This window comes from Malurus melanocephalus, unplaced genomic scaffold (genome assembly GCF_030028575.1).
Source record: "Malurus melanocephalus ecotype Western Australia unplaced genomic scaffold, MMel_1.1 scaffold_355, whole genome shotgun sequence".
Taxonomy (NCBI): Eukaryota; Metazoa; Chordata; class Aves; order Passeriformes; family Maluridae; genus Malurus; species Malurus melanocephalus.
Window position 1 is genome coordinate 583,675 of NW_026623587.1, and position 14,962 is coordinate 598,636.

Below are 14,962 nucleotides of genomic sequence, written 5' to 3' on the forward strand. Positions count from 1 at the left end.
ACATGTTATCATGGCCAGACATCTTTGTCTGGCTGTCAGCATCATCTGTCAGTCTCTGCACAGCTGTGAGAATCTCTGGCCAGATCCTGAGCCTGTGTGCAGAAATTCCATGCACGTTGTAGCCCTGTGTTTGCAGGGATGCCACGAGGATCACTGATATTAATTGCAGTTAATAGTGGTGAGACAGAGGCCAGGTAGTACCAACCCTTTGTTGTTCCTGATTTCTGTGTTGCTCTAAACCAAACAGTGTTTTAATTTTCTTTTTATCCTCGTGTGGTGTTTGTTGTTTTTGAGATGAGTTGTGGATCTGAGGGACGTGGCCTTTGGAGAGATWGTAATGCCTTAAAGAGGTGTTGAATTCCGTGGTGTTCCTGAGCTCTGGGTTTGAGGGATGTTGCATATTGAATGTCCAGGGGAGCGCCCTGAGAGCTTCCTGGTTAAATGTGCAGTGAGACGTGAGCAGGGCTGAGACTGGGCTGGGAACCATCCTTTAAAAGCCTCAAACTGAGCTGTGATTCTCCTGTTACACTTCAATCTCAGAGTTGTGGTTGAAAGTGTCTCTGCTCTGTTTTGCAGTGGATGGAATTGACCCTAATTTTAAAATGGAGCATCAGAATAAGAGAACCCCTCTCCATGCTGCYGCCGAGTCTGGCCACGTGGACATCTGCCATATGCTCATTCAGGTCTGTCTCCACTTCCAGCCCTCTGGACAAACCTTTTCCTGTGGGCTTTGCTCTGCCCCAGGTGGCTGGAGCACGGGGAAATCAGCAGGGAGAAGTCCCTCCTGTGAAAAAACCTCCTCAGTCCTGGGGTTTGCTCAGGGAGGAGTGGGGCACAGGAATGGGAGGGCTCGGAGGACACCTCTGAAGGACCTTCTGGGCTGTTCTCCAGGCCAGGAGCGTGGGAAGATTGAGCTCAGGGCACTGTGGGGCAGGTGGGAATCTGTGGAACCTGAGCACAGCCAGAGCTGGGCGCTGCCAGATGTGCCAACACAGGCTGATGGCACTGCCAGATGTGCCAGCACAGCCTGATGGCACTGCCAGATGTGCCAGCACAGGCTGATGGTACTGCCAGATGTGTCAGCACAGCCTGATGGCACTGCCAGATGTGCCAACACAGGCTGCTGCACTGCCAGATGTGCCAACACAGGCTGATGGAGCTGCCAGATGTGTCAGCACAGCCTGATGGCACTGCCAGATGTGCCAACACAGCCTGATGGCACTGCCAGATGTGCTGCCAGGCTGCAGGAGATCTCCAGGCTCTTYGTTCTGATCTCCAGGCCAGGCTGCTCTCTGTGAGCAGGGCAGGAAGGCTCTGGAGCCTGGAGCTGCCAGGCCCTTCCCTTCCATCAGAACCTGAGGAGCTCCAGCTGGATTTCCCTCTGCACTGTAAATATCCCACATGTGGAAAGGAGGGAAGGGAAGATGCTTTATAGTCTGAGATYTGGGTTCTAACTGAGGGAAGGTGGTGGTGCTGTTGTTGAGGCTGCTCCAAAATGATGAGAAGAAGGAAAAGAAGCATTGAAAAAGCGTTGAAAAAGCTTCTTTGAAAAAGCATTGAAAAAGCACCAAGGAAAAACAAAAGCTTTTCATGTTGGTGTAACTGGTTTGGGGTACCTGAAAGTGTGTTTTGTTTACCCTGTGGGATTGGGAAACCTTGAAGGGCTGTTGAGAAGCAGCAGTGACTGGCCCTTGGAAATGATCCTGCTGGGAAGGTGCATTTCAGCTCTGGAACTGGAGGGATTCAAGTGCTCTTTGAAGGCAGCAATGGGCTTGCCTGGCTGCTCTCACTGAAATTACTGCAGGTGAGGACAGTGGAATGAGGAAAAGGAGCAAAACTCGTGAGATATTACAAATGATTTAATTATCAGAAGGGTTGGTTTGTTTCCAGAGTGCTTCATCTTGTCTCTCCCCGGTGTCTGGCTCCTGCAGCAGCCCCGAGTTTGGCTGGGAATGGCCCCAGGTTCCRCTTGCAAAGCCTCYCCTCTCTCTGGTACAAGAGTCAAARCAGAGGAATGCAGTGGRAGGCACCTGAGAGCAGCTCCTTGTGCCAGGTGAAGCTGAGCCAGCTGCTGGGAGCAGGTCTGAGCCTCACACCCACACRGGCTGCCCAGAGCTGGGTGGCTGAGACCTTGGGGGGGTTAAATTTTGGGTTGTTCTGAGCTCAGCCCAAGGGTTAAAGCAGGCAGGATAAGCTGCCATTGCCAGAGTTTGGAAAAAAATTAGGTTTTGGTTGAAGACACTCTGGGCTCAGCTGAACATGTGCTCACAGACCTCTGTGGCAGTGGTGCCACTGAATTCCACAGGAATATTTAGCCAATCCCCAGGATATTTTTCACAGCTCCTGCTTCTGTTGCAATCAGCAAGTTGTTCCTACTGCTCGTGACATTGAGAAGAGCTGGTTGTTTTAGTCTGAATGATAGACTGGGGAAAACAAAGCTGCTGGAGAAAGGAGGAGGCTGCTTTTTTTTCCAAATTGTTACACCAAACAATATCTAGAAAGTAGGAGTACAAAAATCTATTAATAACAGGAGTTATTTAATACCAGCTGTTGGCTTCCTTACAGCTCCTTCGTGGCTGGGGAAGGCAGGAGAGGGGGCAGGCAGCCCAAAGCAGGTGGAGTTGCACTGCCTTCTTTCCTGCTTTTATTTCTTCTTTTTGATTCTTTTTTTTTTTTTTCCCTGCTTAATATGGCTAAATTTCAGGGGAAAAAAATGGTTATTAAATCTCTCCTCCCACCTCCTTCCTCTGCTGATTGTCCTTGTCCTGGCCTTGGCCTCCCCCCAGGCTGGTGCTAACATTGACACCTGCTCCGAGGACCAGAGGACCCCGCTGATGGAGGCAGCAGAGAACAACCACCTGGAAACTGTGAAATACCTGATCAAGGCTGGAGCACTGGTGGATCCCAAGGTAGCAGTTTATTCCTTATTTTTTTCTCCTCTGTCCAATGTTTCTTCCTTGAAGTTTTGGGTGGAAGTGCCCAGGCTGAGGTGAGATGGACTGGTTTGTGTTGGAGCAAAGGCTGGGGGTGCTATAATCTCATTTTCCTGCTGGCCATGAGCTGTTTGGGGCAAGAGTTGCCACTTGTCCCGTTGGTTTGTGGCACCAGATGTCAGGGGGATTTGATTTCATRAGCCTTAATGTYACAAATCCATTGCAATGGAGTTTGATTTCAGAGTTTCCTTCTCTACAGACTCTAATAATGAGAATTTTGGGGTGATGTTTGAAAATGGGCTGGTAATTAGGTCTTGCCAAGCCAGGAAAAATGACAGAGGAAGCTCTCCTTTCCAAAGGACTGACATGTGGATTCTTGCAGTCACGCCGCAGTGGCAGAATTGAACCCCATCTTTAAACTCTACCCTTTAATTTCAACCAAAACAATAAAACACAGCTGTCTCTTTGCCTTTAGCATGCTCTGGTTGCTTTGCAGTCTTGGAAAAGATACAGATCATTTATTAGTTCCATAAATCAGATGCTATTTGGAGCACAGGAACCCGCCCCATGTGAACTTCTTATTRTCACAACCTGCTGCTCTTGGCTGGGTTTGGGGAGGAACTGGCAGGGTTGCCCAAGGTATCAAGTGCTGCCCAATCCAAGCCTTAAATGGATCCTTGGGAGGTTGGTTCTGAGCTGGGAAGGGGGAAAGGACACCACAGACACGTGTGGGTTTGTGCTGGCCATTGTCCTGAGTGTCCTGGAGCACTCCAGACAGCTCTCACCTGATTTATTCCCATGGAAGAGAAAAGAGGAGAGTTTGTGCTTCTGAAGGTAAGAGATACATTCTGAGGAAAAGCAAATTAGAAGGCTGAGATCACATCTGAGGTCCAGGCTAGTTTGTTATGTTAATTAGTTTCTTGCACCAAATCAGGCTTTTGTTTGAAAGCATCGACATTGGTTTGGAAGCAGCTCCAGCTGTTTCCATGAGAAATGCAGCCCTTACCTGGGACAGGTGTGTGTGGAGCCCATGGGATGCAGGGGAGGGAGCTGAGTGGAGCTCTCAGACCCCTCGGTGAAGCTGCTGATCCAGTGCAAAAGCCCCACTCAAAACCTGAAGAAACTATGTTAAAATCCCAYGGGGCTGAGGAGCTGCACTTGGCTCTTGCCAATCCAAGGGGAAAGCTGTGGAATTATTCAGATGRGACAGGCACAGGGGTGTGGAAGCTCCTTCTGTGTCCCAAGGAGCCCATGTGGTGCAATCCTGACCTGAGATGTCCCCTCCTTGCTCAGAGTTGCTCCCTCACCCTGCATCCTACTCGTCTCCACCCTAAAGCTCTCACCTCCAGTGTTGCTTCCAGGGATTTAGCTGGGAGGAGTTGTTTGGTTTTCAGTCTTTTGTTTCCCCCTTGTTCTCTGCTCTCTGGGCCTTGCTCTGAGAGTGCTGAGCTCTTGGGGTAGAAATGCCTGATAAAAGCCAGGCTGCAGCCCGTGAGATCTTTGGTGTAGGGTGGGAGCACCTCTATCACCGACCACAGCCTGTCCATCTCCTCCAGACCTTGCATTCCCAGCTCCCAGAGGCTTTTTCCCTTTCAGCCCTTGRGGTTGTTTTTTATTTCCTGGCTGGGCAGGTGGATGTGGGCAGGCTGGAGAGGGATGCCACAGCCCTGTGCCCTGCTGCCAGGAGCCRGGATAAGGCCTTGGGCTGATAAAATAACTAAAAACCTGGAGAAACAGAGCATTTCAAGTTGAGACAAGGCAACTTCCTGGTGTTAAGGGCAAACTTTGCCTGTGTAAGAGATTTTTGCTTCCCATTGGCTCTCCTGCATGTGGAGAGGAGTGGGAAAGGGGCTGCTGGGGAAGGGGAGCAGCACTGCCAAGGTTTGGGGCTGGTACCTTGCAAAGCCCTGGGAACTCTCAGCCTCTTTCTCTTCRGCGTGAAGTTCTAAGCTTTGCTCAGTGCTGGCCCTGGCTCTGCTCTGTGTTCTTCTGGCAGTGATCTGGAGGCTTTTGGAGTTTCCTCCTCTTCTGGGAGCTTGTTTGCTGTTGCTGAGCATCCATGAGCGTTTGTTCTGCGTTTTTTCTGCAGGATGCTGAGGGCTCCACGTGTCTGCACTTGGCAGCCAAGAAGGGGCACTACGAAGTGGTTCAGTACCTGCTCTCCAACGGCAAGATGGATGTCAACTGCCAGGTGAGTCCTTCCCCGGGGCAGGAGTGGCTTCTCCCAGGCCAGGGACTCACTCAGTGCTCCCCCAAGTGCAGCCCTGCTGCTGGGGACACTTCCAGGTGTGACAATTCTGTGGGCCTCCCATCCCCTCACTGACCTGAGGGAAACTTCTCTTAGTTTGCAGCTTCTCCTTGATCCTGAATTTGCTGGGAAGCCTGTTCCTCCAGGGTGCCCCTGTGCTTTTCCTGATGGGGGGGATCATGGACAATGCTGTGGGGTGGGTTGAGTTTGGCACATGCCCATTGTGGGGTTTGTCCAYTGCTGCAGCGTTTTTCCATTGCTATGGGGTTTGTTTGTCCACTGCTGTAGGGTTGATTTGTCCACTGCTGTGGGGTTTATCCATTGCTGTGGGGTTTGCCCATTGCTGTGGGGTCTGTCCATTGCCATGGGGTGAGGCAGAGCTGCATCTAGGGCAAGAGCAGGTCTCCCAGGCCTCTCAGGGAGTTTCTGTCAGAGCTTTTACCCAGCCTGGCTGCTTGCTGAGCCTTTGGACAGCCGATGGCACCTGGAGCCAGGGCAGCCTGCTGCTCTGGAATGAGCTCCAGCTGCCTCAGGTGTGCTGCTCCAGCCCCGCTGGGTTCTGCAGGGCCAGGGGGAGCTGTGGCAGGGCAGGGCAGGAGTGGGGGGTGCCAGAGGCAGGGCGAGGGAGGGCTCTGTGCTGTGTGTCACCTGGGCTGTCCCTGGCAGGAYGATGGTGGCTGGACGCCGATGATCTGGGCCACCGAGTACAAGCACATCGAGCTGGTGAAGCTGCTGCTGGCCAAGGGCTCCGACATCAACATCCGTGACAAYGTAAGGCTCCTCTGCAATCCCCTTCACAAATGGCCAACAATCCTTGCTTAAGCCCCARACACACCCGAGGTGACAGATTTTGGGCTCAGTCCCTTGACTCAGTGAGTGAGCAGTGTCTGGTGCGGGTTTTCCTCCAGATTCTGGGGGGAAGTTCACAAGCTGGTGTGGTATCTTTTCCCTCCAGCTGCTCTGTCCCAGCCTGGAAGGATGCTGTGTGCAATTCTCAGGCTGCAACCAGCCCTGAGCATGGCTGATTGCCACACCCCTGGGTCCCCTGTGCTGCCACTGGACACTGGGCACTGCACCAGGCAGGTCCCCCTTGACTCCAGACTCACCAGCTCCATGTTTGTCCCAGGCCAGTGGCTCTGGGTGTGGGTTAGGGATGCCCTGTGTGCCTTTTGAGGGCCATGAGCTGCTATTTCTGTTTCTGGATGGACTGGGCAGATGCTCTGCCAGCAGCTCTCACAGCCTGGCTTTTCCTGGGCATCACCAGCACGGAGCCACTGCTGTGTGTGTGACACTGTGACACAGAGCGGGCTGGAGCTGGCTGCTGCCCTTCCCCTCCATAAATCCTGCTCCACTGGGATGCCCTTGGTGCTGGAGTCCCTGGGTCCCCCAGCACTGCCTGTGGGGGCTGGGCCAGCCGCTTTCTCAGGGATTTATGAGCAAATAGAGAAGATACAAAGGAGATATTGTGTCCTTTTGTCCCAGCCTTCTTCAGGAGAGTCATTGTATCGGCACTGCTCCTCTTTTTTTCTCTATACAATGTTTCTCATTTTTTTCCTTGGAGTCTCTGAGGATATTGCAGTGTGTGTCTCACCCCATCTATGGAAGTGTCCAATGCCAGGTTGGACAGGGCTTGGCACAGCCTGGGATAGTGGAAATCCCTGCCCARTGGTGGGGGGTGGCACTGGATGGGCTTTAAGGTCTCGACCAACCCAAACCCTTCTGATTCTGTGCTTTGACCCCAGCTGGTCACCGAGCCCCTCCCTCACAGCCCCTCCCTCATTYCCCCATCAATGGGGAGAGAATTGGATGGTGAGAGGTAGAAAAAGGCTCAGGGGTTGTGTTACAGACAGTTCAACAGGGAAAGCCAAAGCCACRCACACARAGCAAAGCAAAACAGRGAATTCATGYCCTGCTGTCCATGGTTCAGCACCTCCAGSAGAGCAGGGCCCCATCCCATGGAAGGGTGACTTGAGAAGACAAAAACCATCATTCCAAACATMCCCCTTCCTCCTCYTTCCCCCACTTTACATCCTGAGCTGATGTCACATTACCTGGAATATCCCTTTGGTCTGGTTGGTCACCTGTGCTGCTGTGTCCTCCAGCTTTCCCTGCACCCCAGACTCCTCCCCAGCATGGCAGCAGGAGGAGCAGAACAGGCTCTGTGTCAGCCCTGCTCTGCAGCAGCAAAACCACTCTGTGTCAGCACCCCTGTGTTCAGCTCAAMCCCAGACCTCAGCCCCACAACAGCCATGGGAGGAAAATCAGCTCAGCCCGAGCCAAACCCAGCACACTTAGGGAGTTCCCAGTCAGCTCTGGATCCAATCCTGCTCCTAAAAACAAAAATCAAGGTGAGAGGGGCCTTTGTGGGCTGTTCCATCGGATTGCTGACTCTGAACAAAACGGCCTCGTTTGATCTGTCACAGCTCCGAGATCACACGTTAATGATGAACATCAAATCAACTCAGTCAACAATTTACTTGAAAGAAAATTGTGCTCTTAGCAGCTGTGTGTGTCACACATCCATCCTGGGCCTGCAGGTGGGGTGTCCTGATGGATGTGGTTAAGGACAAATGTCACTCGTGCTGGGAAACACCCTCCTCTGGGAGAAGTGCTTTGGATTGTGATGATGCTGCTTTTTAGGCAGGAGCAGTGCAAGGCAGAGCCCCAGTCTGGGTGTCTGACCTGTCAGAGCTGCAGCATGTGGGTGCAATTCACAGGATGAATATTTTCTGTAGGTTGGTATGGGATGTGTCAGGGGTTTTTCTAGATGATGCTGTAAAGGGAGGCAGGAGCTGGGTAGAAAAGTGTCTCCTGCTCCCTGGTGTGTGGCAATAGCTCCCCATTTAAGGCAGGACCTTTAGTCAAACGCTCAAGCAGCAGCTTTGTTTTTGCTTTGAAAAGAAAAAAAAATAGAGTGAATAGTTGAGTGATCATTACTATCATYTCAGTGTTGTAATCGACGTCTTTAGAGCCTGTCGTGGGGAAGGGATCGACGTGTGCTGCAAATTGCAGTGTAACAGAAAACAGCACCAGCCTTAAAATATCCCCATCAGAAAGATGAGTGTTCAGCTATTTGCAGTGCTGCTAGTGAGAGATGAGTACATACAGTATTTAAGAGATGCCTGGAGTCAGATTGATTGCTCACCCCGTGGCTCCTGGTTCTCTTTCTGGCACCTTCATGTACCCTGTGTGCTCTCTTTCTCTTTAATTTTGTGCTGTGCTCTTTTTCTCCTTAATTTTGTAGYCCTGAGAGGCACAGTGGCTTTCCTKGCTGTTGGGGCTGGGAAAGCTCAGTTTCCAGCCTTTTCCAGTGTTTGTTCACGTCTGCCACCTCTTTCCTGGATTGATCCAGATTGGTTTGTGGCTCAGAGACAGACAGGGTGTCTGGATGAGTGTGGAGGGAAGGTGATGGATTGCCCTGTGTGCAGCCTCCCTGTCCTGGGGGTGCAGAGGTGGATGGAGTGAGGACTCATCCTTGGCTGCTGTGAGGTTTCCCTGCCCAYCCTGGCACTCCCTGGCTGCAAGGAGCAGTGATGGCAGCCACGTGTTGAACACTGCAGGTGAAATCCCAAAGCCATGGGGTTTTAAACAATCTCTGCTCTGTCCTCTTTCCCCTCCAGGAGGAAAACATTTGTTTGCACTGGGCTGCTTTTTCTGGCTGTGTTGACATAGCTGAGATCCTGCTCGCGGCCAAATGTGACCTGCACGCCGTGAACATCCACGGCGACTCGCCCCTGCACATCGCRGCCCGCGAGAACCGCTACGAGTGTGTGGTGTAAGTGCTCAGCCCTGCCCTGCCTCCCTGGCTGCTCTGGCAGCCTCAGCAGAGCCTCTGCCGTGCCTTTGGCCTCACACACAGCCCAGGATGGGGATGGAGGGCTCATTTTTCTCCCAGGGGTGGTGGGTTGCTGCTGCCAGAGCTGTTCGGAGGACGTGGTGTGTTCTGGAGCCCGAGGGGCTGTGCTCAGCAGGAAGGTGGTCAGGCTTTCTCGATTACAGCTCTTTTTYCCCCACACCTAGCATGGTAACAGGGCTTTTCCTTTGCTTCATCCCTGCTCTGAATAAAGCCATCATGCTCTCACCAAAAGCTGGTGAGTATRAACAAGGGCCAAGTCCAACACCAGTTTGCTGTGGGGCTCTTCCATTTCCAGCCTACTCTTCCCACCCCATATCTTTCCCTGCCAGAGAGAGTTTCAAGCCTGTCTGAAGTTAGGCTGGTACCAGCAAGGTACCTGAAGCAAGGCAAGGTTTRCCCAGAGCTCTCATGGGTGCCTAGAGCTCCAGTCTGTGGCTTCTGTCAGAAGGATTCACTGAACCATGCTTAATAAAGAAAACTCAGGTGATTATTCACTGCTACAGATTCTTCCTCGTCCCCTAAGGGCTGGCTGGAGGATGTGATTCAGCTTGTTTTCCCCTTGCCTGGCTTCTCCTGGGGAATCCTTATCCTTCCTTGCTGTTTTGCAGTCTCTTTCTTTCCCGTGGCTCGGATGTCACTTTAAAGAACAAGGAGGGTGAGACCCCGCTCCAGTGCTCCAGCCTTAACTCTCAGGTCTGGGTGGCCCTACAGATGAACAAGACTCTCAAAGAATCATCTTCTGAGAAGCCTGCCCAGATAGAGAAGGTGGTGAGCAGGTGAGAATAGGGCTGGCTTTGCTTGTGGGTCATGAAATTGAGCCCTTGCACAGGCAAGGCCGGGGACCTGGCTTAAGAAAGAACTGTTTAGCTTTTTGAACTGGTGTGAAGGTCAGTGTGAGCTTAGCAAGAACTAAGCCCGTGCTGATTCAGTCTGTGGTTTGCAAATTCACCCTCCAAATGGAAATACTCACAAGCACAAAGAACCATCTGTAAGGCAGGGTGGGAAAACATGAGCTCTGTTCTGGTCTGAGTTCAGGCTTTGAGTGCTCAGTGACCAAAGCCAGTCATTGTGCCCCAGGATGGCATTGGAATGGCCCCTGTTTGGGGGCACTCTGTGACAATTCCTTCTCCACTGACAGAGACATTGCCCGGGGTTACGAGCGGATCCCCATTCCCTGCGTCAATTCTGTGGACAGCGAGCCTTGTCCCAGCAACTACAAATAYGTGTCACAGAACTGTGTCACCTCCCCGATGGACATCGACAGGAACATCACTCATTTACAGGTGAGGCAGCAGGGTTTGTTCCTGCTCTGGGCAGTGCAATGCTCCTCAGAACAGATCAGCCATTCCAGATGGGATTGTTGAGTCCTAAAATTGCCATCAAATTCCAGCTAAGGCTGAGTTCCTCACTTCCAGCTCTGGATCCTGGAGATGGGATTTTGATTTTCTTCAGTTGCGAAGCTTAAGCTGAGCTCTGTGTTCAGCTGTGGCACTGGCCATCTGCTGCTAGCTGATGTGGCTCCTGATTGTCCTTGTCCTCTGTCCTGAGTCTGGAAGTCAGGGATTTTTGGGAGACCTTCCCATGGACTGCAGCATCCAGGCCAAGGTCCTGGCTGAGATATTGCAGTCTTGGAAGGGCTGGGTGGGAAAAGCAGAGGTGGGAAAGTTTAGGGTGAGCCCTCCCTGGGCACAGCTTTGAGGTGGCTGAAGTGACTTTCCCATGCCCAACCCYTATTGTGCAGCAGCAGCTGATGGTGGGGCTGTGCTGGCTGGGGGACCCTGGGGAAGCAGCAGGGGAGGACTGAGACAGCACAGCTGCATCATCTCCCAGCTCTGTCCCCCCTGGAGCTTTCCTTGTCCTCAGGTGTGCAGAGGACAGTGCATGGAGGTGGGTCAATAAYGGGGACATCCTCTCATGGGCAGTGGGGCTGGCCCAGAAGGAGATCCGTCCTTGCAAGTCCGAGAGCTTTGCTCATTGCACACGGGGATAAATGATGGAGTAGAACTGCCCCTGGATGGTGAAGCTGCCTCTCCTCCTGCCCAAGGGGMTGCAGCAAGAGCAGGGGATGTGGTTTCCTGCCTGACCCAGCCACARGCTGCAGCCTCAGTTGTGTGAGAGGTGTGGAATTAACCCTTTGCTTCCCTTGCAGTATTGTGTCTGCATAGAYGACTGCTCCTCCAGTAACTGCATGTGTGGCCAGCTCAGCATGCGCTGCTGGTACGACAAGGTGAGGACACAGAATGCTCTCCTGCCTCACACCAGGGCTTCAGARCTCAATTCTGCCTCATTCAGGGTTTCTGATATTGCCTTTAGAYCCTTGCACAACTCAAGGCCAGGCTGGTTGGGGCTTGGAGTAGCTCTGATCTAGTGGGAGGTGTCCCTGCCCATGGCAGGGCTTGGAACGAGATGAGATTTAAGGTCCCTTCCAACCCAAACCATTTCCTGTTTCTGTAATTCCAGCTCCTGGACTAAAAAAGCCCGAAGATGTAGTCTTAGCTCTTAGACATATGTGCTAATCCAAGCTGCGTGCTSAGGGCAGCTTTCCTTGTGTTATTTATTTGTGTTCCTCTCGTGCCAACTGAGCCATTAATTACACCCGTGTGATAGGGAGCGTTTAATAATCCATGCGTGAAATCAGCTTCCATTTCAGAGCAACAAGGAAAGTGCTGTAAAATGTAAACAAAGGGAGGGGAGTAGAGAGAGAATTTTTTTTAAATATTCCTTTATTTATTGTGTTTCTTCTGGTTGAAGGCAAAGTAAAGATGTTTTCACTGCCACATCGCCAGGAAACAGAATTCATTTTGAGTAAATGTTGAAGCCCTCCAGGGAGGTTCTGAGATTCATATTGAGCAGGTGCTCCTAAGATCAGAAGTTCTGTGAATCTCTGCAGGTTTCTCCCAGGGGGGAGTGTAGGCATCTTTCTTGGCTTTGTAGTCATTTCATTTACACATTAATAGGTGATTACACCTTTCAAGCCTTAAAAGCCAAATTTGTTAAATAGGAGAAATTGCATCAATCACTTCCTTAATCCTGCGTGTTAGTAAATAATTAAATAATTGAATTGTAGCTGTTTTGAGAGTGTAACCTGGGAAGGCAGTGTGGTTCACAGAACCTGGGTGTGCTGGCCTTGGACTCTGCAAGGTTAGGCTTTATTCCAGAGCCAGACTAAGCACCCACTGCTCCCCTCCAGCCCAACAAATGGCTACAAGGATGGTGGTGCACACCAGTTTTCTGCACAGCACTGTCAGGTGTTTCTTTAGTGATTCCAGGCAGCAAAARTCTCAATTCTCTGGCTGTTTGTCAGCTGTGGGTGACAGTGGTGACTGTGCTGCTGTCACGCAGAGCCAAACCGCTGCAGCACCTGGGCTCTGACTTTTGGGGAAGTTGGGGTGCAACTCCACCTTGGGGTTCTCTGGGCTGTTTTGACGCTGGGGGGAATTTCTGCCTGTGGTTTTGGGGATTCCAGGAGCAGACAGATAACCCAGCCTGGGGTGGCTCTCTCCTGCAGGATGGCCGACTCCTGCCTGAGTTCAACATGGCCGAGCCCCCCCTGATCTTCGAGTGCAACCACGCGTGCTCGTGCTGGAGAACCTGCAGGAACCGGGTGGTGCAGAATGGCCTCAGGTGAGAGGGAGGGACCAAACACAGCTGATCTGGGCAGGAGCAACCCCAAAGCCATGAGCTTGCTGGCCCTCAGCTCACCTATAAACCCACAAAACCCAGGATAGAAGCTGGGACTGGTGGGATGGAAGCGGGTTCCTGTGTGCTGTCGGTGGGAATGAAGCAGCAGTGGGTTGATGAGCTTAATTAACACCTCAATTAATATTTGCACCCTGCCCGTGGCRCCATCAGGTGGGAACTGCAGTGTTCTTTCATCAGCTGACCATAAAACAGAAAAATTGTGGGTCTGTATGCACAACCCAAGTGTGGTGTCTCAGGGGCAGAACTGAGAAGGACCTGACACCAACAGAGCTGCAGAGTCTTCATTCAGAAGATCTTGATTAAAAATAGACTAGATTAAAAATACAGGCCAGCATGCTCAGGCTTGGCTGCCTAAAATTTCCAAGTTGTTGGCATGATTCCCTCTGGATTATATACCTGAATACCTGTTTGCCTCAGTGCTCCAGGTTAAACCATTGGGATTTTGGTGCCTGGCTAAAAAGGTCAGTGTTTTGGCTGGGACCTCTGCTATGGAGGAGTTTGCCACTGTGCTGAGTTCAATGGGATCCCACTGGAAAAAAACCCCAAACTTTTTGGAATTTTTTTGTAGTGCTGACAACACTCTTTTTGCAAGCTTTGTCGTTTCAATGACATTTTGCGACGTTAAAAATAAGCAAGGAAAAAACTCGATGTGTTCCTGCAGAACTTTACCTCTCTCTGGTTTTCCCTGCCAAGCTCCCGAGCTCCGGTGCCTCCGTGGGTGTTTATTTAGGAGCTGTACAGCTAGAGCTGTTGCTTTTGCATTTTTTGCCTTGCTGAAGTGTTTTTTCTGAAAGATGGGAAGGGTTGGAAACSCAACCAGGAGCTGGGGAGAGCAGCTCTGCCGGGAAGCAGGGTCAGGTGCTGGGCAGAGCTCATGGGGAGTCCCCRGGGAGGCAGCGGGGAAGGCTACTGCCATGGGGCTGCAGCTGACACAGGGGTGCTGCTGCTCTGTTTTCAGTGCTTCCTTTATCAGATWTGCTCCAAATTAACTCTGCTTGGCAGAGCACACGTACCCAGCTGGCAGCCTGGCCCAGCTCAGCTGGCAGGCTCAGCTCAGAGCCATGGCCCCGCTGCCGCCGGTGTCGGCTCTGATGCTCCTGASCTGGGCTCTGCTCTGCTGGACAAGCCAAAACCTGGGGGAGCTTCCCCAAGCCCCAAACCCAGTGTTAGAGCCTGTCTCTCTGAAAGCAATCASTCCCTTGAGGTCCTGGTGAGTGCTCCGGGAGCTGTGGGCAAACAGGATAAAATCCACATCCCTTGGTTTGAGCTGACGGTGCAGCAGGGAGTGGGTGGGGGGAAGAGAAGTACTGGGAAAAGCAACAGGGTGAAGTTGAGGTGAGCATCAGATTTCACTTAATTCCGATAACAGCGTTGCTGAGAGTGGGTTTTGGTTCCCCCAGGGATAGAGGGAAGCTTTTCCTAGCCCTGGAGACTGTTCATCCTGCACTTAACTCGAGTTCTGGCTGAGCAYGAGGCAGAATGACTTACAGGATTGTTTTCTCTGCCTCTAAACCCCATCAGTGAAATTCCGCAGAGCAGCTATTACACCAGCAAGTCTCARGTTGCAGAGTTTCTCCCTTGTCTTTCAGCCAGGCAGCTGGATATGATGGAATTGCGAAATGCACTGGCCTTGGCAGAGGGCAGAGGTGTCACAGCACTTAGCTCAAGGTGCTCTTTACTCCCTGCAAACTCCCTGCCTTCCGCCTCAGCAGCTTCACTGCCTTAAATCCCCTTCCACCTTCCCTGGGAGAGCATGGAGGGGAGGGACATGCTGGTGGTGGCATTCTGATACCCTCTGTGTAAGCCACCATCACACAGAGCATCCAGCCCTGTCCCTTGGTGTGCACCTGGGCAGGCAGAAGGGGCTGGCTGGCAGCTCTCCCTTGTCCCTGTTTCCATCCCAGCATCAGCTGGGAGCTGTGGGAGCGGAGCATCCCTGCGCTGTGAGAACGGGAGGGTGAATGTGAAAATCTTCTGGGACTGTGTGGTGATGGAAGGTGCTGTCTTTTTGCTCATCTCCCAATGAAAATTGTCTTTCCATGGAGTGCTGCCATTAGCAGCTTCATYTGGCTTCATTTCTTCATTTCCTCTTTTCCTTTTTTCCAGGACTCGGTTGCAGCTTTACCGGACACAAAGGATGGGCTGGGGAGTGCGGACGATGCAGGACATTCCTCTGGGAACCTTCGTGTGCGAGTAAGTTGTGCACTCCCATCAGCCCAGGAA

The 14,962-nt window shown here is 51.9% G+C and overlaps 1 protein-coding gene across 14 annotated transcripts in view; it reads left to right on the forward strand.

Annotated features, from left to right (window-relative positions):
- Positions 1-14,962, forward strand: part of LOC130580701 (histone-lysine N-methyltransferase EHMT1-like) — a 121,943-nt gene that overhangs the window by 98,288 nt on the left and 8,693 nt on the right. For all 14 annotated transcript variants that reach the window (XM_057378359.1, XM_057378360.1, XM_057378364.1 and 11 more), the window contains 10 exons: positions 577-683; positions 2,787-2,909; positions 5,023-5,124; positions 5,848-5,952; positions 8,802-8,956; positions 9,646-9,813; positions 10,176-10,320; positions 11,187-11,264; positions 12,546-12,661; positions 14,846-14,932. In XM_057378359.1, coding sequence (XP_057234342.1) covers positions 577-683; positions 2,787-2,909; positions 5,023-5,124; positions 5,848-5,952; positions 8,802-8,956; positions 9,646-9,813; positions 10,176-10,320; positions 11,187-11,264; positions 12,546-12,661; positions 14,846-14,932 — 1,186 coding nt within the window. The remainder of the gene's footprint in view (positions 1-576; positions 684-2,786; positions 2,910-5,022; positions 5,125-5,847; positions 5,953-8,801; positions 8,957-9,645; positions 9,814-10,175; positions 10,321-11,186; positions 11,265-12,545; positions 12,662-14,845; positions 14,933-14,962) is intronic.